Source organism: Columba livia, chromosome 2 (genome assembly GCF_036013475.1).
Source record: "Columba livia isolate bColLiv1 breed racing homer chromosome 2, bColLiv1.pat.W.v2, whole genome shotgun sequence".
Classification (NCBI taxonomy): Eukaryota; Metazoa; Chordata; class Aves; order Columbiformes; family Columbidae; genus Columba; species Columba livia.
In genome coordinates, this window is record NC_088603.1 from 21,808,777 (window position 1) to 21,835,905 (window position 27,129).

Consider the following 27,129-nt stretch of genomic DNA (forward strand, 5'->3'; position numbering starts at 1 on the left):
CACATACAGCTCTGGATGTTAGCACATCTGTCTTTCACATAGAGCAATTCTCACAAATCACCCTGCTTTAGGCATGAATAACTCTATTCCTAGTACACACGTACAACATTTGTAGTTGAAAATTATTAAATACTAGCATTTGTTATGTGTAAAGCATGTATTTTTAAAGGAACTTACCAGCTTTAAAAAGTTAAATCTTTATCTTTACCAGAAAAGAACGAAATATCACCTAAAATTTAAACGTAAATAAACAAAACATCAAGTGATTTGTCATGACGCTGAAACAAATCTCAGAAGCTGAATTTTCATGCCTTTCAAGTCTATACTTCAAGTTACACTCACATGTGCCATACAACTTACTCATCTGAACATAGCATTAGATGTTGATGCCTTAGGTTGACCTAAGGTGAAAAGGAAAAAGGAAAGTAATTCCAAAATCTCAGGGTTAATATTTTACAGCATTCTTCCACAGGAAATTTGCAGAACTCTGCTTGCAATCCTGATTATAATTTTTAGACATATTCCTGTGTTAATCCACAGCATGATAAAAAACACTGTTGCGAACAGTTACACGTGACTCTCTCCAGTCTTAAACAACATCCTTACTAGCTTTTCTGCCTTTGCTCAATTTCTGAAACAAGGTAAGTAGCGACGACTCAGAGTAAACATTGAAAACACATCAATGTGTTCTCCCTACTGATTTCTAGGACTTACAACAGCACATTTCTAAAATAGTGGGGTTTTCCCGTCACACAGCAAAATTAGTCCTATCAGCAGCACGCCTGCTGCACAAAGTATTGGGGTTTGTCGCATTCACAAATAGCACTCAAAAAGTAACTCTTCTCAAAACTGAACATCATTTCGCTGTTTCAAGATCTTCCACTCCTTTAAAAATTTAGCAGACAGTTCTTCATACTTTTCAGAAGATAATGCCACCTTGCAGGACGCATAACTGGCATCTATCAACATCAAACTTAATATTCCCTAAGAAGTGCTCCCACCTGCAGGAGGACATAGGCAAACCTCAGGGAAGTGAAGATTTAATTTAAATAGACAACTTTTGCCCAGAGAACACAAGTGACAAATACTGCATTTCCAAGGCAACCAAAACATTTGCTCTGGACATCACAATCAAATCCCCAGAATTATTAAGACCTCTTAATAAACCTTGTAAAGATTGCATTTGATGCAATAGAGTGAGTGAAATTCAATGATTTTCCTTAAATGACCAGTTCTCAAGAAAACTCCTCCCTGACTCTGAACTACTCTGCTACAAAATATTTTGCAACAATCTGGTCGTTCTCATCATAAATCCTAATTAATCATACACTTACCCTCGCAATGCCTGACCATCCTACTACAACAGAGCTCAAAGTTTCTACTGGGAAAGACTGGGAGGAGGGAGGAGAGGTAAAATGCCAAGGTGTCCCATGTTGGTGCTGCCAGCCTTGGCCTGCAAACGTACACCCAGGGCTTCCTGCAAAGGCAACGGTGGGATGGTGGGACATGACTGGAGATGCCCAGCACCCACAGCCAAGGCAAAGCACCTCTGCAGCTATGGGGAATGGTCTGGCCGGGCCCCCAAACATGCAAGCACTGTCCTAGATCTCCATCACCCCTTATGCAGCAACTCAAAAGTCTGTTGGGAGTAAGTTTTAGATGCCTTTGCTTTGGGAGGTTAATGTAGAGTACAATTTACCAGCCAGCCCTGAAAAGGAGCTCCCACTTTGTTCTCTATTTTTGATGAACTATTCCAATTCTGTGCTGCTATTCAAGGTTGATTTTGCAAACAAACAGGGAAATCCCTACACAAACTTATAGCCACAAATGAGATTGTTTGGTCTGGAGTTTTTATAGTTTCCTGTATTTACAAATTTAAATTGCTTTCTGTATTCAAACAACTTTAAATTTCCAGGCATATGGCATAAAAAAATGCCTTAAGAGATCACAAAAGATACCATATGTTTATTCCACCATTTCTTAAGAGGTTAATAAGTATCTGCTTAAAATACTAAAATGCAATGTCCCAAATTGGGACATTTATGCAAAAACTCATTCAAACAGGGGAGGGCCACAGCCACATGGTTTTATTGATGATTTCAAAAATATAGCATTTGTCACTATGTTATGAAATAACACCTTTTTTTAATATGAATTGGTCATAAATTTCTGCATTGTCTTTTGATAACTCATCCTTAAGCAATATTATCTTTGTTCAGATAGGGTTTATGGGAGATGACCTAAAAATTGATTGCTGGCGCTGCTAGTTATCTGGACTTATTATGTAGTCAGAGTAAGCTAATAATCCAAGCTTGTTTATACACAGGAACAAAAAGAAAGCAAAAGACACCACATGCAACAGCTGATTGTATCAGTCTCTGGAGTTTCCCTGTTAAATTTAAGTTAGAATATTGCTTCAGATGCTCAAGTTTCTGCAAATGTGTATGTGTGCTCATGTGGACATACATGTGTGCATATAAAATACACATAATGACCACAGAAAGTTCTTTTTCTCTATTACTGTATTTAAGGGTTGGATTTTTAAAGAGGATGTTATTGAACTCCTCTAAGAGATGTCTGAATCATTCTATGTTTCATTTTATTAATAATCTCCTTTCTAGGGTTAAAATCAAATTTTATACGCATAGCTAGAATGCCTCAAACTAATTTCAAATTGTTTGAAATTAATAGTGAACTTTAAATCAAATCCTGCAATTCTTCCTCCACTGTCACTCTTTTCACTCACTTCGTCCTTCAGTGACTCACAAGTAATTGTTTGTGTGGGAAGATAAAACAAATGTCTTTTCTACCGTGCAGAGCATATGGCTTCATGGACTACAGATCTGTGCAAACAGAAGTTTGACATTGATTCTATCTTTTACTGAACAATAAAACTGTTCTTCAATCTTTATATAGGCCATGAATTCTACTTTACTTATCACTGACTTAAGCAAACATCTTGGTAAGTCTGGCTGCCAAAATAACTCGAAAAATGTGCATCCATATTTTCCTCTGAACTATCCTGCTTTAAAGAAAAAATAAGAAGAAAAAGGTACTTTAAAATTTCAGACCCAAAGTTTCACCCTCTATACAAACCAGCAAGTAACTACACAGGGTATAATGGAATGTAGAGACCAGGCAGAAATCTAGAAATCTATTACGAGAGATTCGCAACCCCTTACAAATGGCGACAAAGATGTAATGGATTAAGAAAAATAAATCAGTCCTTTAAAAGCTTTGAAGTTGGAAACTTTCATTTACTTGTCAATTTTTATAAACAAGTAACCAGCCCATATAATAATTACTGCAATGCCATGTTGTTTGCTGCTTTGGAGAAACTCAAGTTCTTTTCAGTTGCTTTGCTTGTTTTGGGAAAGTTTGTGTGGGTCGAACACACAAATGAGTTCAATGTGCAGACAGCTGTGTTTAAATTATTTTCCTCAACAACTTTTTCTATATTTCCTGCATCTCAAAAACATAGCTGGTTGGAATTAAAAAGAAAAAAAATGAGGAAAAAAATCCAAAATAACTAAATTGAAACGTGTTGTAGAACCCAGACTGCCATAAAAGGCGCTTTCATACTTCAAAGAGCAACTTCAATAATCAAAACATCTGCAATTGCCAGTTATATGCAAAGAATGTGCCACTTTTTAACATATGAAATTTATTTTGATGTCCACTAGTAGAGTTCATACACATTTTTTGGTCTCATTATTTTTCCCCAAAGCTCCTCAGGTCTTTGCTCAGTCACGAGTGGTGCGTGGGTGGAAGAATCCATCCATTTTGCTTATGAAGTAGCACATGAGCCTCAGGCTGCAAAACTGCAAACTTTTGTGTCAGCTACCAATGCCACGCAGAATGTGGAGTTATTTGTGTTTTTCTCCTCATCATCATGGACGTATTTCTGATGCCTTTTTACACAAATACTGAAGTAAAGAGTGTCAGATCTTAATGTCAGTGTTTGGTTTGGTTTGTTTTTTTTTTAAGCAAGCTTTAATGATGAACATCACCTTGCAATGACATGTTTTGAATTCTACAAAAGAAACAGTTTGGTAATGTACCCACAAACATACAATTAAGGGCAGTTCTGTAAGCTACTTGTAGTCTATCTACATCACCAAGTATGAGACAAATTCTGAATTATTTGGAAGCATGGTTTTGCTTAACCCAAAGCCTGAATTGCTTAATACTACTGGGTACTTGAATATTTTCAATATTACCAAAATGCAATAAACATGGAAAATAAATCATATCTCACTACTTGAAGAACTTGCAGAAAAATGTCATTTTTTAAAAAGAATACAACTGGTAAGTACTAAACCCCAACTACAGAAAGCACAGCACTGACAGGAATTCAAATCTGCCCAGTAAATTCTGAGAGACAGGAAACATTAAAAGTAAATAACGTTTAAAAAAAAAAAAAAAAGGCAAAAAACAACACAACCTTAGTTTACATCTTACCGCTTCGTAATCCTCACTGCCAAAAAGGTACATTGCTACACCTCCACGTCCAGAGCGCCCAAATCGCCTAAAGCAAGACCTTCACCAGCATCCTCAACTTCTGCGTCTCAGGGCAGGCTCGCAGCTGCCGGACAGACCCAGCGCTCCGTTCCCACGCCCGAACTGCTCTCCAAGTGTTCCTCTCAGGCACGAAAACAAAACCGCTGCCTGCAAGGGGCCGGGGAACCGACGGTCTGGCGAACTGCTCCGAAGGAGAAACTCCGCAGAGGAGAAAAGTGGCAGGAGAAGCAGGAGAAGCGGCAGCAGCAGCCGCCGACCCGCGGCGGGCCGGAGCGCGGCCGCGGGCAGCGCCGGGCTGTCAGCGCCGAGCGGGGCCGGGCCGCTCATTCCGGCTCCCGCTCCTCATCACATGTTGCTGGCGCTGCCCCGATTGGCTGCGGGGAAAGGCAGGGTCGGGAAAAAACGAGTGGGAGGCCGGTGGGCTGTTGTTCGGGATGGGAGAGCCCGGGAAGATCGCAGGAGTGGCATTTCTGGAGTGGGAGCAGACACTGGCAGTGTTCATCACTGAGGGGTTCAGGGAGCAAACGCAGCTGTCCGGTGAAGCGCTCGGTGTGAGCCAACACAACTAGTTTAACTTGGATTGAGAACAGGCAGTTCACAATCTGGATTACTTGAGCTCATCCAAATGTATCGCTCACTCTTCTGATAGTTCCGTGAAAACCCATGGAGCTATCTCACTATCTCTATTAAAACAACAATAACAACAACAACAACAAAAAACAAAAACCAAACCAAAACAAACAAACAAAAAAACCACCGGCCCAGGATAGTTTTCTGTTGCTATGTTTCACTGACTTCACTGCCTCCTTCTGCTGATTAATCCCAGATTGCTCTGCCAGCGAAACACAGTGCAACTTTACAACACAAATGGCACTTAGGTCACAGAAAATCTATACCTGCTACCTCACGGCAAGGGAAGCAGATCCAGCATATGATACTGCACCATGACAGAAGAGCCTGAGGACCTGCCTCGCTCCTGGCCAACTTCCAGCCCAGGCAGAGCAGGCAAGAAAGAGTAAAAGCAGCCAGAGAGCAGAACAAAATGCTGAAGACTAAAAGACATCAGAGACTAATTCACCAACAGCATTCCCAATCTAATATTAAAATAGGGCTTTAAAAATAAATCTCATTAAAGATGGTTTAGGAATACAGCATAAAGTAAACCAGGCATACAGAAATATTGCCCCCTAGGAAAGGCTGTCCTTCACAGCTGGGGAACAGGCCACCAGTTGGTATCCAGTAACACAACCCTGATGAAAACAGCTTTAAAACAGCACTAGGAAACAGAGCGACTCTCTGCTCAGTCCTCTAAATTCCTTATAGTACATGCTGCTGCTACCACTGTATCCCATAATCTTTACATAAACTCTAGGAAAAAAATATGGAATATGTAGCATCTGAAGGAGAAAACGTGTAGGTGTATGCTTACCCATTTATATCTATAATTACATTAATATCATATACACAACATACCGTGACAAGATACCATGAACGCATATAGCATTGAAAACCAGTTTGTGCTACTCAACTTCCTCCTTTTGCACACAGGAAGGAGGACAAGACCTCTTTCCTAACAAAAACACCAACTGAAAGAGTTCAAATACATTGTAAACAGCCTTCCTGTTCCTCCCCCCACCTTGCTCCCCATTCATTTTAAATAGATCTTGACTACCTCAGTTTCTCTGCGTGAGTTAGTAGGATATTCTTTTCTCAGTCTGCCTTCTCTGTCAAAACAGACCTTTGGTCCTCTGTTGACTGTATGTGATGTGAGTCATGAGCCTGGATTTTTTAAGTTCTTCTATGTATTCACAAGCAGAGTTAAAGCCAAGCTGTATACTCTTGGAAAGAGCAAATTAGAAATCAGAAGACATTAATTTTATTTCCAACCATATGTTTACAAAATAGCAGTAGTTTAATCTACCAGCCAAACTGGTCATTTCGCATTATATCAATTACAAATTACGATTCAAACAAGTAATATCATAATATTGTGTTCCCAGAAAGTAAACAAAACACGCACCCTTTCTGCATGGAGGTAAATAACGGACATAAGACACTGCTAGTGGAATGTAATAATCACTTGGCCAAGTTGGTTGCCACAATTGATTCTGAACAAGTGTGGTTACATACACGTATTAGTTTTAATGTAATTGCCTAAGCTTTACTGCACAGCTCTTTTAGTGTGAAATCATACCTGTCAATACGAGGCAAAGCTAGTGTCATCATCCATTATTCGCTTGTCTGATACAGCTCTTATATGCAACGAAAATTTGGGTGCCATAACTTGATTGCTCCCTTGTTGGATATGGCCCTCATAACTAAATTTGGCAGAAAAAAATAAGCAGGAATGTCACAACTGCTCCTACCATCACGAATAAGGAAAACATATTGCTTTCTATGTATTAAAAATTACGGTGATTTTTTTTCAATAGTTTCAGTAGTTCAGGCATGAATATGAAATCAGGGAGGACTGCAGTTCACATGCACTCGGCAGAGACTTAGGGAATTATTCAGACTGTCACCATAAGTGACTTACATGTCACAAGTAATTCTCACTACAGACAGTACAAGCAGCCAGAGTCTGGCAGGTTGGACAGTAAATAAGCTGAATTGCTCATTGCTCTCTTGAATTGAAACATCATGACAGGTAGCCAAGTCTATCTCAGGGCTACACCAAGCAGATCTGTATATAGTTTTTATGGTTCAAGAGTTAAAGTCTGCAAAAATGCCACCCCTGTTGAGGGCATTTAAACTTAGCACAACACTTCTGGATGACCTCTGCTCCACTCCCAGCCAAGTGACAGCGATGGGTTTTCTCTGCACATCCTTCCCCCAGTGCCTCAGTGCAGCGTGGGACTGGCCAGCACAGGGTGGACAGTGTCTTGCTGGTGCAGACCCTTGAAGCCAGGCAGTACAGAGGAGAATCCCATGATCCACACAGAAAGAGAAAGCACAGAAGTAGGAATGGGAGAGAGAGAGAAGTAGGCTGGAAAAAGGAATCTGGCAGCGATGGGACTGGAGAAGCAGTAGGAATGGGAAGGGCACAAAACTAGAGCGCAGAATAAGGAAGGAAGCAGTGTGGCTGTGTGACCTACGAGGAGGGGATGCCAAAAACCAGGCCAGAAGACACAAATTAAGATGAGGCAAGAAAAACATTCATGGTAGACAGGGAACACAATAGGATTTGAAAAGACCTGCATGGCAACAGCTGACTACCTGACTAGCCTAGATCTAGGAGGTAACCAGGGAAGAGAAGAATGGTGAGGAGCAGGGCAAAGATGCTAAGGTGGGATGTCTGGGCAGAACTGGCTGATCAAGCAAATAAGGGCTACTGAAAAACCTGTAGGGTGAAGACTTCAGTGAGAGACAAAGTTTAAGAGAGCAATGGAACTGGAACAAAGGCAGAAATTGTCAAAACCACAGCAATGGCTCTATAAAAAAAGAAGGTGGAAACAAAGCTAAGGTTGGAAATGCTCCTCTCCTCCACTGGTACTTTCCGGCAGGGCATGTCCTTGAAGATGTATGACAGCTACACAGGTATACAAACCCAACTTGATGAAGACTGGGCCTTAAGAATCATCCTTCAGACTAAAGAAAAACAAGCTACCTGGAGGCTTGATGGTGAGAGTCAAGACTACAGTCCAAAAGATGGGTAAATCACAACAATAAAAGAAATAACTTCAGCTTTCTACTGTAGCCAAGTACTTTTAGAGCAGACCTTGCTCATCTGTAGTATCCAGGACAGCAATAGCAAGATTGAACAGGTGTTAACAGAGGCAAGTAGATACAAATGCAGGTGTGTGAATATGGGTGGACTTTGTTTGCTTCGATTGTTTCTGTAAATTCTGTTCCTTTCATAAAAATCAATTAATGTGCATAATAACTGATGGGAGGGAGTAAAGAAGACAAAACCAGACTCTTCTCAGTGGTTCCCAGTGAAAGGGCAAGAAGCAATGAGCATGGATTGAAATACAGGAAAATCACTTAAACATAAGTATTTTTTGTTGGTGGTGCTGGGGTTTGTTTTGTTTTGTTTCACTGTGAGGGTGACCGACCACTGGCACAGATTGCCAGGGATGTTGTGGAGTCTCCTTCCTTGGAGATATTCAAAAGCCATCTGGTGCTCTGAGCTGGTGACCAGACTAGCTCAGAGATGCCTTCCTACCTCAACCACTCTGTGAAACCATAATAAATTCATATAAAAATATCTGATTCACGTTATTTTAGTGTTTCCACATCTCCATTTTAATTTTCAAAGAATGAGCATATTAACTTTTCAAATTTTCTAGAAGGTTAGCATTTAACTCTGGTATTTAAACTCTGACCCATGTCTTTTAAGCATAGCTATGAATTGTCTACACTATAAATAACTTCGTGTATCATACTACTTCAACATAATGCCTTTGGGAAAACAAACAGAAAAAGCTGCTGACATGGTTGTCAAGGTTAATAGACTAAACAGACCTTCCTTGATAAACAAGAACCTTTCAACTTGCATCCAACAGTAACGACATTTTTTTCTTCAGAAACTCTAATGGAAAGCAATTGACTCTCTATTACCTAATTCAGATTCAAATTCAAACACCAGTGAAGAATGTCAACAGCTGGTAACTCTTTTGCACAGCTAGGAACAAGAATTGTCTCTTGTAAACAGAAGTGTTTCATTCTTAAGGGAACTTCAGCAATGCTTCTATTTTCACTTTTCATTTACCTGTTGCAAAATTCTGAAGAACTTATCCCCTTTCACATATGAGACCAAAGAGCAAGAGCTATTTCACTTTAATTACCTATCATCCACACTATTCTATCCCACACCAGCACTAAACAATTGCTTAACGGTGTTACTTAGCTGGCAAAATTGTGATTAGCAAGTAATTTTTCAGTTTTTCCTATGAATTTTAGCTCTCCCATTTCTCCCATGGTGGTCAGGATAACTGTGGGCACTACGCTTCCAGCAGCATAAACCATGGCTTGCCTACACCTCTAGGAATGTTATTGCCCTGCAAGAGTTCTTCTCATTACCATTGGTACTCCCTGTATGCAGCGTGATGGTAACCACAGTGTCCCGGCGTCAGGAGCAACTGGGAAGTAAGACTGTGTTCTAAGAAACATCCAGGTACTTTATGAACATGATAGAACTACCTCAGCAACGGGGACTGCAAACAAGCTAACCCAGAAGAGTGGACAGCTTGGTCATAGCACCGTGCTGCTCATAGACTGAGTTTTGTGACAGCTGAGTTTGAGCTTCCCCAACTCCTGCTAAACACCCTAGTCTGGATGTTGGTGGGAGGGAGGGAAGAAGTGGGATGGAGGGGCCAGGACATGATTTGGACCTCCTCCTTCACTTCTTTTGAATGACACCTTCCTTACTTTTTAAAGTACCCCTGAAAACCAGCATATTTTGGGTCAAGTTAAAAGGGTTTTGTTTGTTTTAATTTTCATTAAATTCTGCAGAAATGCTGGGCAGTATCCCAGAACATGGTGCAGATTCCAAGCCATCAGGATGCTCCGTGTTCATCCCCAGCAGACTTTGTATTTATTTTCTGAATATATTGGTTTTAAATCTAGAGATAAAAGTCCATTCCTTACATAAAATACCATATATCATGTAGGGTATTTGTAGTTCTCCTTTACAGACGGTGTACATCTGAAAGAGGGTTGATAAGTAACATTTTATTCTATGAGATTAAATTTAGGTATATAATAAAGCAATGTCAACTAATTCAAGATGCAATAATGAAAAAATTCCTTAAGGTTATTGTCACATCTTAAATCTCAAAAACAAGCGTAAAATGAATGAATAATAAAATAAAATCTGAAAGTATGCTCATGGAACTGTTGGAATGCTATCTAAATTCTATTTTTAAACACTGAAGCTGCTTATCATTTACAGATTGTTATTGGTTATTATGGTTACCATTCTCTGACACAATCCAATCTGCCTGCAGTTTTCTATTTCAGGACACAGCAGTGATAACATTAACAGCAAACTAAACTTCTCAACTTGCAAAGATGCGTACATTAGAGGCACATGCTATCTCCTCCTGCATTGAAAGATAACATGAGTATGTTCTCACAGTGTCACAGAAACAACAAGCTGTCGATCTCCTTCCAGTCAGATGTTAAAACATTTAGCCCAAGTCACAATGAGTGTCAGGAACATAGCAAAGGTTTGAAGCCATTTGTATTATGAACACTTAATATAAATACCTGTTGTATTATGGATCTTCTGCATAATTCAGATATTGGAGAGGTGCTTTATAGTCTATAAAGTTGGAAGATCTGCCCACAGGTGATTGTTCCCATGCATGGGCAAGTTTTATTTTTTATTTTTTATTTTCTTTAATGTAATGCAGAGTCATGTGTAAGATTGAAGCCTTGCAGCAGTGAAGCACAGAGAATGAGGATACAGATGGAAAGGACAAGTTAAGTGTTCAACATGCCATTGCTGGTCTAAGATGCTCGTGCAAGTCACTTGCAACTGAATGTGCAGGCAAACAGTTCTGAAACAGCTGTAAATTTTGTCAGATCTTTAAGTGGTTGAAAAAAGTTGTCTCCAACAACCATATTTAAAATACATAATACCCTGAAGAATAAAACAAATATAATGTTCATTTTGCCATATTTATTAATTGCAAGAAAGGAAATGTGCTTTTGAGCACAAGAACGTCAATAATAGAACCCATCTTCACAGGTAAAACTAAGATCTTGAAGCAAAATATATAAAACTTACACAACACTGGAAAAACAGTCTGTGATTGCTGATGTTCCTTAAAAAATACAGCTTTCCACCGAAAACTTACTATTTTAACTCCGTAATGTCACCACTACATTCTGCTACACTGAGAGCTACATTAAATAAACATTGGGATATAATCTCAGCAAAAGGCTTTTAACTCCCACACTCAGCACATGTCTGCTTCTGGGTGCATTGGAATGTTTCAAGTGCCAAGAGCAGCTCGATGATGGCCAGTTGCTGCTCCAGAGCAGGTGGCTGAGGAGTAACTTTGGCTTGTAGCTGCATACAGGGCTACCATGAACAACCAGGGATATTAACCACCTCTGGCCACAGCCAAGTTCTGAAAACGGTGCCCGAGTCACAGGTTGTCCTCTGGGTACTATTGCTGTGCAATCCCCATACTCAGGACATTTGACTTATCAACTGACACTTCACAAAGGAGAGGTTCAAGTCCTTTGTCCTTTACAACTGTTTTGGTTTTAAAAATGAGGTTATAATTCATGTATAATACAAGTCCAACCACATCTCAAAATCACATTTACAAAAGTAATTGTAAAACTTGAGCTATTGATACCTCTAAATTCTGTTCTCATTGCAGAAACAAATACACGTCTGAGTGGCAGAACCACAACAGCAGGCCACTGGAGGCTTTTTGACACATTTTGCCTTTGTTTATGCATTTTTGGCACAAGTCATTCTTCCACAATTCCATCAGTTTAAGTTATTGGTTCTCATCAAATGTTGTGGTTTCTTTGGCCTCATCACTTCTTCAAATCTCAGTTCCCATTTCTCATTTTTACTGTGTTTGAAGAGTCTAATATTTCTGATGTTTGCATTTTGGGCAATATTAAAGCTTTTTTAATTATGTTTAACTTTTGGTGAAGATTGGCTTGTACAATTTAACAAGCCCCAGTGAAATGAATTCTGGTGAAATATCAAAGCTGGAAAACTTGTGTCTGCAGAAAGGACTATGTATCACTTGAGATCCACTTCAGAGCTCAGAATAGGAATTAAGTGGAATTTAGGCAGCACGTGTGCTGTTGTAATGGCCTCTCTCACCTGTGGGGATGGGTGTCACCCTGGCACTGCAGAAACATACTTTAGTGTAATGAGCAGGGAGACAGATGTGTAACCCCGGGTACTGACTCTCAGGGCACCGTGGTGAAAATACAGACAGAATAACCAGTGTGTTAGCTAAGCAGAGTCAGTACTTTGCAATGGAATGGATAAAATACATACAATAAGTTGGTCGTCACAGAGAACTAATGCAACGTGTTAAAACAACATTCGCAGAACTGCCCTGATGAGATGCAGCACGAAGGTAAGATAATTTTAATCAAACTTGCTTGTCTGTTCAAATTAGCAGAATCTTGTTAGCAGAGAGTAAGAACATGAATACTTAGGGCAGAGTGGAAAGGTCTTCCCTCACTGAAATGATACATATTTTCCCAATTATATTCTCCTAGATTGGTGCAAAAATGTTGTTTTTTTTTTCAAGTTTTTCTGTTTAGCAGACTTTTTCCTCTCCCTCTTGCTATGATTTGCAATTGGTGTTCATAAAAAGAACGCTCTGAAGAGCCTGTTTCCCTGGTGCTGACAACACCGAAAGCTTGTGCATCAAACCAAAGAGCGCACCTCAAAGTGCGTGTCTGTGTCAGGTTTGCCTTCTCTGTCGGAGCCCGTGTTTTCTACATCCTGGTTAGAGCTTCAAAGGGGAACCAGTGTGTGTGATTCAGCACTCACCCCCACTAACTTTCAGGTTCAAATCCATGATACTAAGGTGAGTTGGATGAGGATTTCTGAAGTCACTGAGAAACTCCTCCTAAATACAAAACATTTACTAGACAATCAATTTACCATGATGAAATAAGTAAACAATGTAAGAATTCTGATCAAATATATAATTGTTGATCTTAATATGGTAGTGAGCTATAAAGACAGTATTTTGAATTCGAAAGTACAAGAATTTCTCCTCTCCTAAATTCATAACACTGAACCTAAGTTGTATGTTATGTTGTGCATGATGGGAACTCAATAATAGATTTACAATAAACCAGCATCAATGCAGAAAGTTGCTTTAAAAATTTAAGAAGGAAATTATTCACTCGAGCAGTTTGGTTTAGACACCTTATGCTTCTCTTAAAATGAAAGACTTTCATTATTAAGATGCAAGTTGCTTTGTTTAAGTCTATACAAATTCTAATGAAGTTGGGAGATCCATGTGAAAGCACAGGGATAGAAGCTGATCACATTTTCCTGACAGAAAATATTCAGCCAGACAACATTCAGCCAGAAAATATCATCATGTTCTGGGAACTCACTGATTTACTTTGAATTTGGCAGAATGTTATCAAAGTGGTTAGTTTTAAAATTACTTTTCTAGCATTCCACCATGACATAAGCTATGGAAAGTATTATATAATTAAGGATTAACCCATTACTTATGTACCAATGTGACCCTGTTTCCAAAATGAACTGGAAATATTGCTGAAAGGCAGTATTTAAAAAGTTGAAACATTACTCTTTCCAATGCCTTACATATATTCATTCACTAGTTTCTAGAGAGCAAATACTGAAGAGATTACTCTTTCAAATAATGCTATGATTTGAAAATAATTGTTTCATTGTTACATTATTAAAAGGCAAGAAAGATATGCTTATTTTATTATTGTATAATGGTAAAGTATATGTGAATGACATATAAAGAAACAACCAGAAACTTTCAAATAAAAAACAGTCACTGAATAGTGCTTAAATGAATAAGCAAAGTCATAGAATCATAGAAGAGTTTAGGTTGGAAAACACCTTTAAAGGTCATCTAGTCCAGCCTCCCAGTCATAAGGCTCATGATAGAAGGAAACAGGTAAAGCCCAAGAATGTCTGGGTCACACCGATTCTCAAAGAAACTCTACTGTGATGAACCAGGCTGCTGAACTGTGCACTTACAAGACTGTGCTGAATTACACAGAAATTATAATACATACTTGACTGAGGACTACAGCAAACTGAGAAGACATTAAGTTACATTACAGCTGTTGCAACTGTGAGCAGTATTTCCACCAACAGCCTTTGATCAGCATGAGCCCAACTCGAAGTGAAATTTAGCTTTTATACCTAGAATTACTAGCAGAGCTTTAAAATGATCTTTTTTTCTGATGCTAATATTCTACTAATATCATTAACTAACAACCTAATAATTTTAAGGGACAAATATTCTAAGTCATCGATCTGTCAGCATCCTTTCAGCAGCTCCAAAACATTCAGAAAAAAACCCAGAAATTTATATCCGCTAAAACAGTGCAAAACGCAGTGGATCATTAATGATAAGCAGAAGAAAAACAAGTTGTTTTGTGAACAGCAGAAGTAACGAAGCCTGGATTCCCACACACACCTCCACAATACCTTCAGCTCTCTCTCCTTTTCCCTACACACCACATGCTCTGCACCCTCGATTCCCCTTCCCAAACCTCCCTTCCCTTTCTGCGAGTTGCTGGTTGAACAAGAGGCAGCATTTGTTTCAGCAGCTCTGGAGTTAAACTCCTGCTCATCGGCTGGCTGGATGCTGGATTTCGGATGCCAGAGCAGTCCAGAGAGTGCCTTGACTCTCACACGCTGGCATGTTGAGCAAATGGCTTTAACCGCCCTGTCCAGCCCACAAAAAGGTCTGTTATAAACACTCAGTGCTACTGAGTGCAAGACCGATTTAAATTGGCCATTGGACTGAAGTTACTGAGAAGCACAACTAACAGATGGAAAGTGGGATTGCATAAATTTTTGTTTTAGGAAATCAACCTGTAAAATCAGAGCTGTTATACAAAGACTGTCCACACGCTTTAATGCTCAGCAGCTTGCTTAAATATAAGATGATGGCATGAGCAGCAATGTAAACATTTAGTCTGTCAGTGAGTATGGAGAATTTTCAAACTATTTTTTCAGAGAACATTTGTTGCTGTTATTAAGCAGTGGCAAGTATGATATAAACCACAGGCTTTCATGCAGTGTACATGCAGCACCAGTGGTGCATAAAAGTTTGCATAAAAATACCGTACTTATAACAAAGGATCAGTAACTAAAAAATTGTAGAGAGTCATACATGCATATGTAATTAGAAAACTTACTTTCAAAATTGTTACATCTTCTGTATTTTGGCCCATAGCAAAAAAACCCAACCAAACAAAAACAATCAGTTCAGTGATTTAATAGCCTACATCCCTGGAAATATCCAAGGCCAGGCTGGACGGGGCTCTGAGCAACCTGATCTGGTTGAAGATATCCCTGCTCATTACAGGGGGTTGGATTAGATGAGCTTTGAAGGTCCCTTCCAACCCAAACTATTCTCTGATTCTAGGAAAAGGGGTATCTGAGTGCAATGGAAGTTTCAAGGCACTTTACCCACCCTCCTTTTACTCCATTTTATGCTGCACTTTCACACCATCCACCCTGAGAAGCAAATAGCAGAATCCACCCTTTAAAGTTTATTAATTCCTAGGCTAGTCCACTGCAATTTGAAGACAGAATAAATAATAAGAGCAGCAATTATATATTCCACTGATGCTAAAAACATAAATGCAGGCAGATGTGGGTAAATTGGCAAAAGGCAGGATGTCACTTCTCTGCATAGTGGGTGAGGTAAGGACAAAATGGCAGCCTCAGGAGACTGGAAGGAATTACTGTGCCTGATGTACTTAAACTTTCTGCCACTTAACGGACTTTCCATACTGAAGAATTTCTATGTCACAAGAACTGTGTTGGTGGTGAAAAATGTATCACTCATTATGCAATAAGTATTATTTTATGCCATTCTACTCTTTTAATTTACTTGAATACCTCAGGGGTCAACTTGTTACAAGGGACATCCTGAAATTTGGCAATTTATAAAAATGTTCCCATTGAATGGTTATCTGATTTTCTGTTCAATTATGTAATGTGTATCCACTTTTGGTGCAACATCTGTCATTAGGAGACTATAATCAATAGCCAATTTACTTAATTACACATGCCAAGAAATATGAAAGTTCTGAAGCTCTCTCTTTTTAATCTTCACAATCTTCTCATTACTTTCAGCCATTTAAACAATTCCTTTTAAAATCAGATAACGTTTGAGGACTAGTACCACTAAAAACAAGCTAATTTACAAACAGAGCTTCCTGTAAAATGCGTCTGAACAAGAAGTGAATACAGTGAAAAATCACATTAGCAAAGTCAAATGGTCTTCTTTCCCTCATCTAGAAACTAGGATAGAAACTGAGGAAACATGAAAAGAATGGTCATCAACCATAACTTTGAAGGGTTGATCAAATGTTCAGAAATCCACGTAATATACACAGCTGAATCCCCTCAGCCAAATTTTATTTGTTTCCTTCACCTGTCCTGCTTTGGTGCTGCTTCTCAATTCACAAGAGCTGTACATCCACAGCATGGCTCCCTGTGATCTACAGTAACTTCTTCCTCCATCAACCAGGACCTCTATGACTCCACCAAACAGGGCTTGGACTTCTACATTTTACTTTATAGCCCAGATAAATCAAATTCACCTTCCCCTTGATGACATTATTTGATGACAAGTAGGCAGAAAGATAAAAATGTTGCATGGAAATGTGGGCATTTTTTGTGCTATGTTCTAATATCAGATAGCTTCTCTTTTTAGGAAAAGAATATTTTCCAGCTGATTATTTTTTAATTTTACACCCTTTACCCATCAAAAAAGTTATTCTCCAATTTTTTCCCCATTTAAAAATATATTGTGATTGTCAGAGAAGTCCAAAATACAGTAATTCTTCAGAGCTCTTAAGAACTGCTTGGAAAATATGTATACTGAAACTTAATTTTTTAAGCTTTTAACTATATTATTTTAACATAAGAAAAGGCTAAAGGCAGCTATAGTTATGGTTGGACTCGATCTTAACAGTCTTTTCCAACCTAAATGATTCTGTGATTCTACTAGTAGCTGATTTCTGCTGCTCTGAACATCCATGCTGAAAGAAGTCCAGAGGAGTTGTATATAATAATCGTATACCTTCCTACTTCATGACACACTCCCTGTAAGACCCATTGTTGCATTATTCCCCTCACAAACATACAAGCACATTCTAATTTGAGTAAAGTTGTCCATGAGAGAAGGACAGAATGGATCTTAGCAATAACTACTCAGCTTCCTATGTGGAGATCCCTAAATAATCCAGGAATAGGAATGATCCAAAGCTGATTTCCTTCTAGAAGAAAGCTGTGGAACAGCTGTTACAAAAGACACTGTCCCTGGGTTTTCTCAGAATAACTCTGGAAAGCTACTATCATGCCTCTGGTACACTTCTTTCACTGCAACTACATTAAAATCTCTTATAAAGGTTATAGGAAGGAGCAAGTTTAAACCAAACATTTGGCTGAAATTTATGCCTATGTTAATTTTATTTTTTTTATCTTCATTTTTTTGTTTTCTACCGTGTAGAAAATAAAACGTATACAATTAGAGCTTAGGAAAAAATGGTCATTACTTAGATTTTATTTCATGAGCACAGCTGTAGTGGCATATCTGCTACTTTAGGTCTCTGGCTGCAGGATACAGATACCTGGTCAAATGCTGCCAAATCAAAACTCATGAGCATGTTACATCCTAACCAAACCAAAAATTAACAGAGAGTGTAACATTGTGTCTGTAAAGAGAATGTACTTCTAACTACTGCCAGCAGAGAGTCCCATTGCTCTCATATTGACACAAAAACAATTTCGCACAGTCCCCCAAAACGCAGAACAGCAAGCTACTTAATTTTAACTATTTTAATAGGATTATAGACAGAAGCACTCTCAGCAACAGCCACCTGTCAGTGCTTTCCCATACCCTCAAATCTAGTTTTTTGCAGCCTTTCAATGGGACAGCAAGCTAGTACATTTGAAAAAAGGAAGCTCAAAAATGTAATTTGAACTTCCATAAAAAGGATGGCATGTTTCTCAACAACATTTGTGCTTGGCTAGATGAGAGCAAAGTGAAACAGTTTAACTGTAATTAACTTGCAAGCCAGCCTGTACAATGCATTGTAAAATTAAAGGCCTCCCCAGCATCTGGCCTGCAGTCCTTCAACATATGCTTACCCCAGGAGTAATGTGCTTAGTTTGAGGAGACATCAGGCGTCTGTCAAGCATGTCAGCCTCGCTCCACGTGGGCCAGCCCTTCCAGCAGCAGCAACGCTTCTTACAAGGAACAAAACCTCCAACGCAAAACAGCGCACTAGCGAAAACTTCAGCAAATCAGCCCGCATTAACCATCGTTCGAGATACTCGTCCATCTAAGGCCCGGTTTAAAGTGCCCAGCTTTCGTCTATGTGGAGCGATACTGTTTGCTGGTGGCTGCTCTCAGCTGTTGATCTGATTCAGTCCCGATGTTGGGTTACAGCTCAGCAGAGAACCCGTCACCATCGATTACCCAGGAGGAGTGGGAGGGCTCCGTGCTCCCAGTGACGTCAGTCGCTTTAGGAACGCAGCCCGCACGCTTGCTGGAGTAACATAACATTTTATTAATCTCAGATGCGTGCCTTGCAGCACGCATGGCCTCCTGTTAACATACCACAACTGGCTACGCAGCCAGAACCAAGTAACGGAGAAGTATCTGAACATGAACACTGGATAATCGGATTTCTTAATGTTTGTGGATATGGATATTTTTCTTTCTTTTTTCCACCCTCCCTTGAACAGAGATATTAGGCACTGGTATTTCAAGTTGGAAATCTAAATTCAGGTTGGAAATCTGGAAAAGGAAAATTATGCTTGATCATAATTAAGGCAGAAGATATATTATGGTAGAAGATACATTCATGTGAACCTTAATCACGGTTCTTTGTATAAACTACTATTCTAAAAAAAAAAAAAAACAAACAGAAAACCAACCTCATTAGATACATCAGCAGGGCAGTACTTCCATGCATTAGCCAGTACGCTACAATCATCAGGAATATTATTGCTCCTAATGTATTTAAGAGTTTGCAAGATTAGGGTCAACTGGCTTAAAATTAGACTGTAGGTTGAATGTAAATAAGAAGAATGAAGGATACATGCCTGTATTGCTCAGAGCCTTCTGGAGGTGTAGCAAAGAGGAAGAAGGAACAGGCAGCAACAGGCAGGGAATGGTATGAAGAGAGAAGAAAGTGAGGAGAAGCAGCTTTATGCTCCTGCTACCGCTGAGATAATAAATGACGAGGCAGTGACTCCTGAGAATAGCAACAAGCGCAAACATTTTTTTTGGCTCCTGCTGCTCAGTGAGCTGGGCAATCTTCACCTCTGCTTACGCCTTGAGACTGGCCTTTAGTAGGCGTGCTAGGCAAGCAAATTCCCATGAAGTCAAAACTCAGGTCCATGAGAGCTGAAAATGTTGCCTATTTCCAAAGGCCAAACTCTTAACACTGACTTTGTAATTACTCTGTAAAGTGGACAGTAGTTGGAGACTCCACCTACATGTGTCACAATAAGAATCAAAACATCTATTTATTTATTTATTTTTAATAAAGACGTCAGAGTGGCTTCCATCTGTATTAACTGGTTTCTACACATATTTTCACACAGCTACTTTTAAGGTGGACCAAGGTCAGTTATCTTCGTACCTCCCTCCATCACTTAAGATGTGATTTCTTATTCATGTTAGCTGCGCACCATATTCTTAACAACTCTAACTCACTGACACTAGAGGTAACTTTTAGCTGATGCATAACAGGGTTTTTTTTTGTTAGGCTGTTTGTTTTGTTCAGGTCTTTTAGTTTGGTTTTTGTTTTTTGTTTTTTTGTTTGCTTGCAAGGAAAGTCTGGAAATGCAGGAATGTTAAAATTTTACCACTGTTTCAGAAACCAATATTCATGCTAGGTTCAGTTCAGATAAGTAGAAACCTTGCATAAGTTGTTTTTTTTTAATGATAGCCAAATATTTATTTCTCATGAAATTGAGATTTCTATTTACCTGAAATAGATTCAGCAGAGAAAAATCCAGAGAACATTGACAACTTCTTGTATAATTTGTTTTGACAACTACTGTTTTCAGAGGAGGAAAATAGTAAACTTCAATGAATTCAGTTTTAGAAGGCTGTGAGAAGTATGGCCGTTTCTGATGCAATACTGTGTTAATAAAGGGTTTTTTTAATAGCACAATTACTGAGCTAGTTTTTGGCAAAATTATCATCCTTAAAAAGTTTAACACATGCTGTGTGACACAAATACCTTGGGGCAAGTCAGAACTGCTCTGAAGAATACATAATCACAGTCCCAGCTGGAATATTGCAGTTAGGACAGGGCAGCTCTGATTCTAGAGGCTTATCTTCTGCCCTGCAGCACAATTTACAGAATACTGAAACTAAGCTTGCAAGACCAGGCTGTCACAATGGCAAATTTTGGCACAACAATATTGAAACAAAAGAACTTTGTACTAGAAAACACAGTAAGAAGATGATTTAAATGCAGAAACAGCAACAGAGGAATTCCCTGGTACAGATCATTAAGTTTCAAAAGCTCCCACACTCTTCTAGCCATAGAATAGAAACCACGTTGTTTTTGTATGTTTTTGTTTTTTCTGAGCAGTCGTCAGTCACAGAATGAGTATGTAGTAAATGACAGATGACTTCTGCCCTTTTTTACCCAAGAGAGTGAATTGTCACCTCAGACGTACCAGGTCTGTTAAAAGCTGCCTGTTGTGCATAACCTTACAAATTAATTAAGATGCCTTAGAACAAAACTGAGTGACATTCATCCACTTACAGGAAAATCTAAGGTCCTTATTAAGAGAACAGGAACACAATTCATCTAATAATTATAGTTTTCATTCTTTAATCTTATATAGCACTAATAGAGAAGCAGCTTTAACATTAAATATTACTACTATATTTACAGTGTTTTCATCAGAAGTCTCGAATCAATTGTAAACATAACCTTATGAAATGTACTATACACCATAAATACCAATAAGCACATAAGAAAATAGAAGCACTGACTAAAGACTCATTCTCAGCAGCACACTAACAAAAGTTTTCTTGTGCATGTTTAAGTTTTTTTGGTTCTGTTTTTCTTAGTTTAGCAAACCAAGGTATCTGGACTCTGCTTCTTTCTATCCTAAACTGAAAATGGGTGCTTGTCTAAGAAAGTTCTTCTTGACAAACCAGATCATAAATGAGTTGTTAGAGATCACAACACTCAATATCTCAGAAATAATAAGGACTTAGATATATGAGTAATTTTTCTCATCACCAAGTTATTGTGCATCAGCTGCTCCATATGTGGACATGTGGGCACTCTTAGCATACGGCAAACAAATTACGGCAATTTATTGTAATTCTGCCTCACTATGGATTCTGTTCTGTGGCATTTTCTGATGGATAAATGTATGAATAGGTAATGCATGGAAGCTTGTCAATCCACATGTCAATCTAATATATACATACAGAAGGGTTCTTCTGTTTCTTCTTCCCATTTTAAAGGCAGATACTGTGTTTGTTTTTCTCCAGTTACCTGAGATATCAAATTTACTTTTATTCAGTCATCAGGTACCTCACTAGTGTTACAGTTTCTCAAAAGATAACTTAGTCGTGCTTCTGAGATTCCTCAGCCAAAGGTTTAGGTATCCTAGTATTCCATACAAAGATCTCAGGCTGAGTTAAGTATGGTCTAAGCCATCCCCTTTTTCCTATTTGAAGGTGAATATTTATCCCTTTGCTATTCATATAAGTTATATATGTTACCATCTCTTTTCACCTGGCAAGAGTCAACTTTGGAAGATTTTCCTTTCCCCTTTGACAAGATCCAAAGTATTCTCAAAAGACATCAAGGGATTAAAATCCCTCTTTTATTTAACATGATATGACAGCAGAACTCTGCATACGCCTATGCAAAGTTGATGAGAATTTTGACATGTACAAAATTTTTGTTGAGAAGACAGATGATAGATTAGTCAAAGCTCACACAGAGTCAACAAGTCAGTAGCAAACAGGCCCAACCCAGACTTCCTACATTGACGCAACAGCCTTTCAACAGAAAACACTCAAAACCACCCGGTTGGCAGGAGTTCAGCTCCCTTGCTCATGTCAAAGCTCATGAAGGTTTCTCAGGTTCATCATTCCCTCTCAGATCTTTACCAAAGGGCCAGTTCTGTTTAGTGTTTCGCACAGTAACTGAGTAGGGCCGCTCACGCAGCAGAGTCCCAGGCGAGATGCTGCAAGAGTTGCCAATTGATTGACACTTCTAGCAAAAGACAGAATCGCAGCTGCTCACCCAGCACAGCCAACTACTGCCCACGTACACTCTGCCCAGTTTGAGTAAGGGACACAAACAGGGTCTCTCACCTCCAAAGTTTCTTCACTACCAGATATAAAGTCAATCTCTTGTTTTTTCTCTCTGTGGCTGTGAAAATAGTCAACTATTTTCTATAAGTGAGACAGGGTTCACAACGAAAATTTTGTCACACAATAAAGAACCAAATTCTGTAATGCCTAAATATTGCAAAACAGGTGTGAAGGTTTGAAACAGGTGAGTACTCATATCAGTAGGGTTACTGGTCATAACACACAAGGAAGATTTTATTTTTTTATTTTTTTTATTTTTTTTATTTTTTTTTAATAAGGGCAAGCTGACTTGGATAGATACCTATTGGGATAAAAAGGTTCACAGGTATGTTTTACAATTAAAATGCACAATAAGAGTGCCTGGCTTACCGTGACCTGCACCTTCATACTCCTCATTTTTGACCAGCTAACTTGAGGAATTTGACTTGCAAACTGTTACTCCCAAGAGCTACAGCTGCATCTGAGAGAAAACTGTTGCATCTTCATAGATGCTGATCTTCTTGACTTCAAGTACACAGTGCTTTGCCAAAAATCAATTTAATGAAAAATGTGGATTTCCACCAGTCTAAATATAGTCCCACTTTTACATGACACTGCCTTACTGCCAGGTCCACAAGGCAGGATCAGTACAGTGCCTTAGGGTTAGGTGTTGGTTAGGTCTTCTGCAGAGAAGGAACTTCAGTGATAGATGAAAATGTAAGTTCCCTGATGGCACTAGAAGACATGTAGGAACTTTACAGGAATCTGAGTACAGCATATAAAATACAAATAACACATGAAACTGCTACACTAACAGTTTAAATAAGTAAATACCACTGCTGAGAGCGGAGCTCTTGGTCCTCTCTACTCCCATCCCTGGTACTGCAGCAGCACCTTCCTTCCCTCTCTGTTGGTCCCAGCACATCACACCCCTCCAGGAGGACAGTGACATACCCAGCCCAGTAGGAAACTACTTGCTTGTTGTTTTTTGTTTCGTTTTGTTTTGTTTTTTCTTTTTGTCTCTTTTTTTCCTGCCAGGTCAGTAAGACAAAACAGCCAAAGGGAACAAAAGCAGGGGAAAGGATGCTGGTAGTGGTGGGGCAACAAACCTTCTCCACCCAAACCTCACAAGATAACCCACCAAGGGCCTAACTCCCTTTGTGAATTTAATTTCTATTTTGTAATGCACAGCAATAGCTTTGCAATGCAATGCTGTATCAGTTTAAAAGCAGAAAAGACATCTACTTCAAAAGAAGTATCTCATACTCAAAACAATAATTAGCCACCCCCACACAAACACTTACTTAAGTAAACAGAAAAAATGACAGCTTTAAGATACATACAGTTGTGCTTAACATTTAAATGAAGTCTTTTTTTATTAAAGATAATTCATGTCACATTTTTCCCCTTCAAAGCACAAATTTAGCTCCAGCCCTACTGAATAAGGCACACTCCTTCATCCATACATTTTGGTTTAATACTTACAATAGCTACAGACAATGTTAGCTTACTGCAATCTCCTTCAAAGTTAATTCTCCTGAAAATGTTCTTATTGGCATGATCTGAAGCCCACAAGGCTCTCTTCAGTTGGCTTGGGTTTAGGTTCTTACATAACTGTAACATCTGGGACCTGTTTCTACTATGCAAATTCCAACAGACACAATTTCTGTGTGTATAAATTCATTTCTATTTAACAGATGCCTGTATTTTGGAAAAGCAGAACAGATACAAAATTCTGTTAAATTGAATATACAAGCTAATACATATTCTCCCAGAAAATAATGAAATAAATAATGTAACTTTGTATGACATACATACTTAATGTGTTTTGGGTTTTTTATTTTTGTTTTTGTTTTTATTTAAAAAAACTTCTGTGCTTTGCAAATTCATGTCCATCTCTGCACAGGGGATAAAAACCACAGCAGACCATTATTACCACAGCTGGAACTACTGGAAGGGAGAAGGCCCAGGGTCAGTACTCTTCTCCTACATCATTTTTATATGAAGTATGCAAAGTATTGCATATACTTTTAAAATTCTAGATTAATCTGTGATGTTTCTCAGGATATAGTAAAGCAATCCAATACTACAGTACAAAAGACAGAAAGTACCATTGCGGAGTCCACATGAAGCAACTGTCAATATGTGAGTGAATGTGTATTTGTTCATGTGCAACTCCACAGCGAAGTTTGGAAGGCTGCTATCAATTAGTGAAAACTCCCCATACAATAGGCTGTTAGGCTATATGTAATGGAGAATTATCACGAACTGTTACAATCAACTTTCTTCTTAAGCATGATTTTCCCCCAATGAGAAGCAATTACAATTTCTCGTTGTTCTTCTGTTTTTCTACTGACTATAAAAACATCGCATGAGGTTATCTATATCCATCCTTGTAATTGCACAAACAATCAAATATTATCAAGATTATCAATAAATCCTTGTGAAAAACTCAGTATTACTACTATAGGAAAAGCCTTGATGAAATAGATAAGCCAGAACTACTAGCCAGCAAGGTGCACTAGTTTACAGGGAATCAGAGAATAGTCTTCAGATTACCATCTCTAAGACTGTACAAAAAATAGGTCAGTACAACAGCTCATAAAAGGGACTAAAAATAAGTTCTTTTAAAACTATTTTCCCAACTTCTATCAATGCAAGAAGAGTGGATTATTCACACTCTCATCTTTGTATTTCATGTTCTCTGTTGGAGAACCATTTATCACAGAATACTACAGCCTACAAATATCTGATATTCTCCTTCCATACTGAGAGAAGTTAGAGTTTATTATTCTGATAATGCAGAATTTTCAGGGATCCTTCACAAACAACAGCAGTCTCCACTCATCCATCTAAAAGGCACTGGACTTCGCAATTCACAGTCCAACACTACTTATGTGGATTAGGAGAGCAATTACTTGCAAATTAAGACACGTAAATAGGCTCAAGAAAATGTAACACAGCAAAAAAATACTAACTTACTCTTTTTAATAATAGCAAACACTTTAGTGATTTTTTTTTTTCTTATGAGCACAGAAAGAATGACAAAAAACACAGCCATACCAATATATATACCACATATTACACATAGAGCCTACTTTGACAGAAAATGAGCAAGACTGCAAAATAAAGCAACTGAGTTTTTGGTCAACTTTAATTGAATTCCCTTGTCTTCACCTACATAATCATATTTGGATTTCCAGAGAGCTCCTACATTTTTCAGCACACAGACAAACGTTTACTGAGCTGCTATGTTCTGTATGTATTTTTTTCTCTTCTTTGTACTCCTGAGTTTTCAGGCCTCAGGCCTTCTCTATTATTAACTTTTCCTTTGAATATTCTGAGAAGCTCATCACTAGCATTTTCTATAGATTCAAACAGAATTTATCTTCACAATAAGAAGCACAAGATTAAGATTTTTTTTTTCCCCACTTGACAGATGAGAGCTAAGGCAGGCAGAATATGGTCAGAAGGGGCTGCTTGTTCCTCACCTCAGCATCTGAATTGGGAGCATGTGATCTGTTTGTTGCCCATGGCACTAAAATTTGGTGTGTAAGAGAAACCCTCCTGCTCCCAGCAGCAGCACCTCACCTCCAAGTAGTTGACATCAGTAAGAGATCCTCTTGGAAGGCCACAAGTCTTTGGAAGACGTGCAGAATACCTGTCGGGCACTCACAAGATGACCGAAAAGAAGCTTTTTTTAAAGTAGAAGGAACACACTAACTAATGGGTAAAACAGAATTCAAATGCAGACAAATGCCATAAGGCAGAAGTGCCCTTCCTACTGAATTTTGATTTCAAAGGTCAGTCCTCAAGAACGAACTGGAGCCAGCTCAACCATCCCAGTGTAAATTTGGAAATAATATCTCTGTAAATAACATGTGCAAAGAATGACAAAACTGGACCCAAAATGTGAGTGGACAGAACATGTTCTTGGAATTCAAATCCATTGAGAGCCATTGAACGTACATTAAATAAACCTTGGATACAGTACCACCATCGCAGTTCTTGTGCTACATCTTGTGGAGAATAAACTGTCTTGTGGAGAGTATCTCTACACACTTGCTTTGTGTTTATATTTCTCCCTATTTCTGCTACTGCTTACTATTGGAAACAGCTAGATGAATCTTTGGTGTAACTTGATACAACCTGGTTTATGTCAAGTGCTTAATTAACAGCTAAGAAGGAGAGAAGAAAAGGATATGCATGCCGAGTTCTTCAACTTTCAAAGGTAGCTTAAAGGCTGGTAAGAAACATACCTCCCAGGAAGCATCATGGTGCTGAGTTGCCCCTAAGGCTTCATGGCTGAGAGATGCCTCTGCAAAATCTTCCAGGGAAGGAGTCTGCTCTTAAATATAAAGTTTCATTTTCATTCCTTTTATGTTTTTCTTTTTTAACTCTGGTTCTGGTCTTGCGATCAAGGACTTATCTTTCCCTCTGGTAAAATAAAAAGCAACCTCTTGTATTGAAGCACAAATTCTCCAGAAGCAGTCCCTTTAGATGACTGTCTACAGGAGAAAAGAATGCACATTCAAGGAACTGCTGTGCATTTCCATTAAACTACATAGGTCAGTAGGGATGTTAG

The 27,129-nt window shown here is 38.7% G+C and overlaps 1 protein-coding gene across 11 annotated transcripts in view; it reads right to left on the reverse strand.

Annotated features, from left to right (window-relative positions):
• Positions 1 to 27,129, reverse strand: part of CACNB2 (calcium voltage-gated channel auxiliary subunit beta 2) — a 246,123-nt gene that overhangs the window by 98,465 nt on the left and 120,529 nt on the right. The window contains exon 1 of one of the 11 annotated variants that reach the window (XM_065050848.1): positions 18,347 to 18,685. The exons of 7 other annotated variants lie outside the window; for them this stretch is intronic. In XM_065050848.1, coding sequence (XP_064906920.1) covers positions 18,347 to 18,397 — 51 coding nt within the window. In that variant the 5' untranslated portion in view covers positions 18,398 to 18,685. Of the gene's footprint in view, positions 1 to 4,461; positions 4,854 to 18,346; positions 18,686 to 27,129 lie in introns of those variants that run through there. 3 more of the 11 variants (XM_013370095.3, XM_005511594.4, XM_065050846.1) reach the window with 3 other exon arrangements.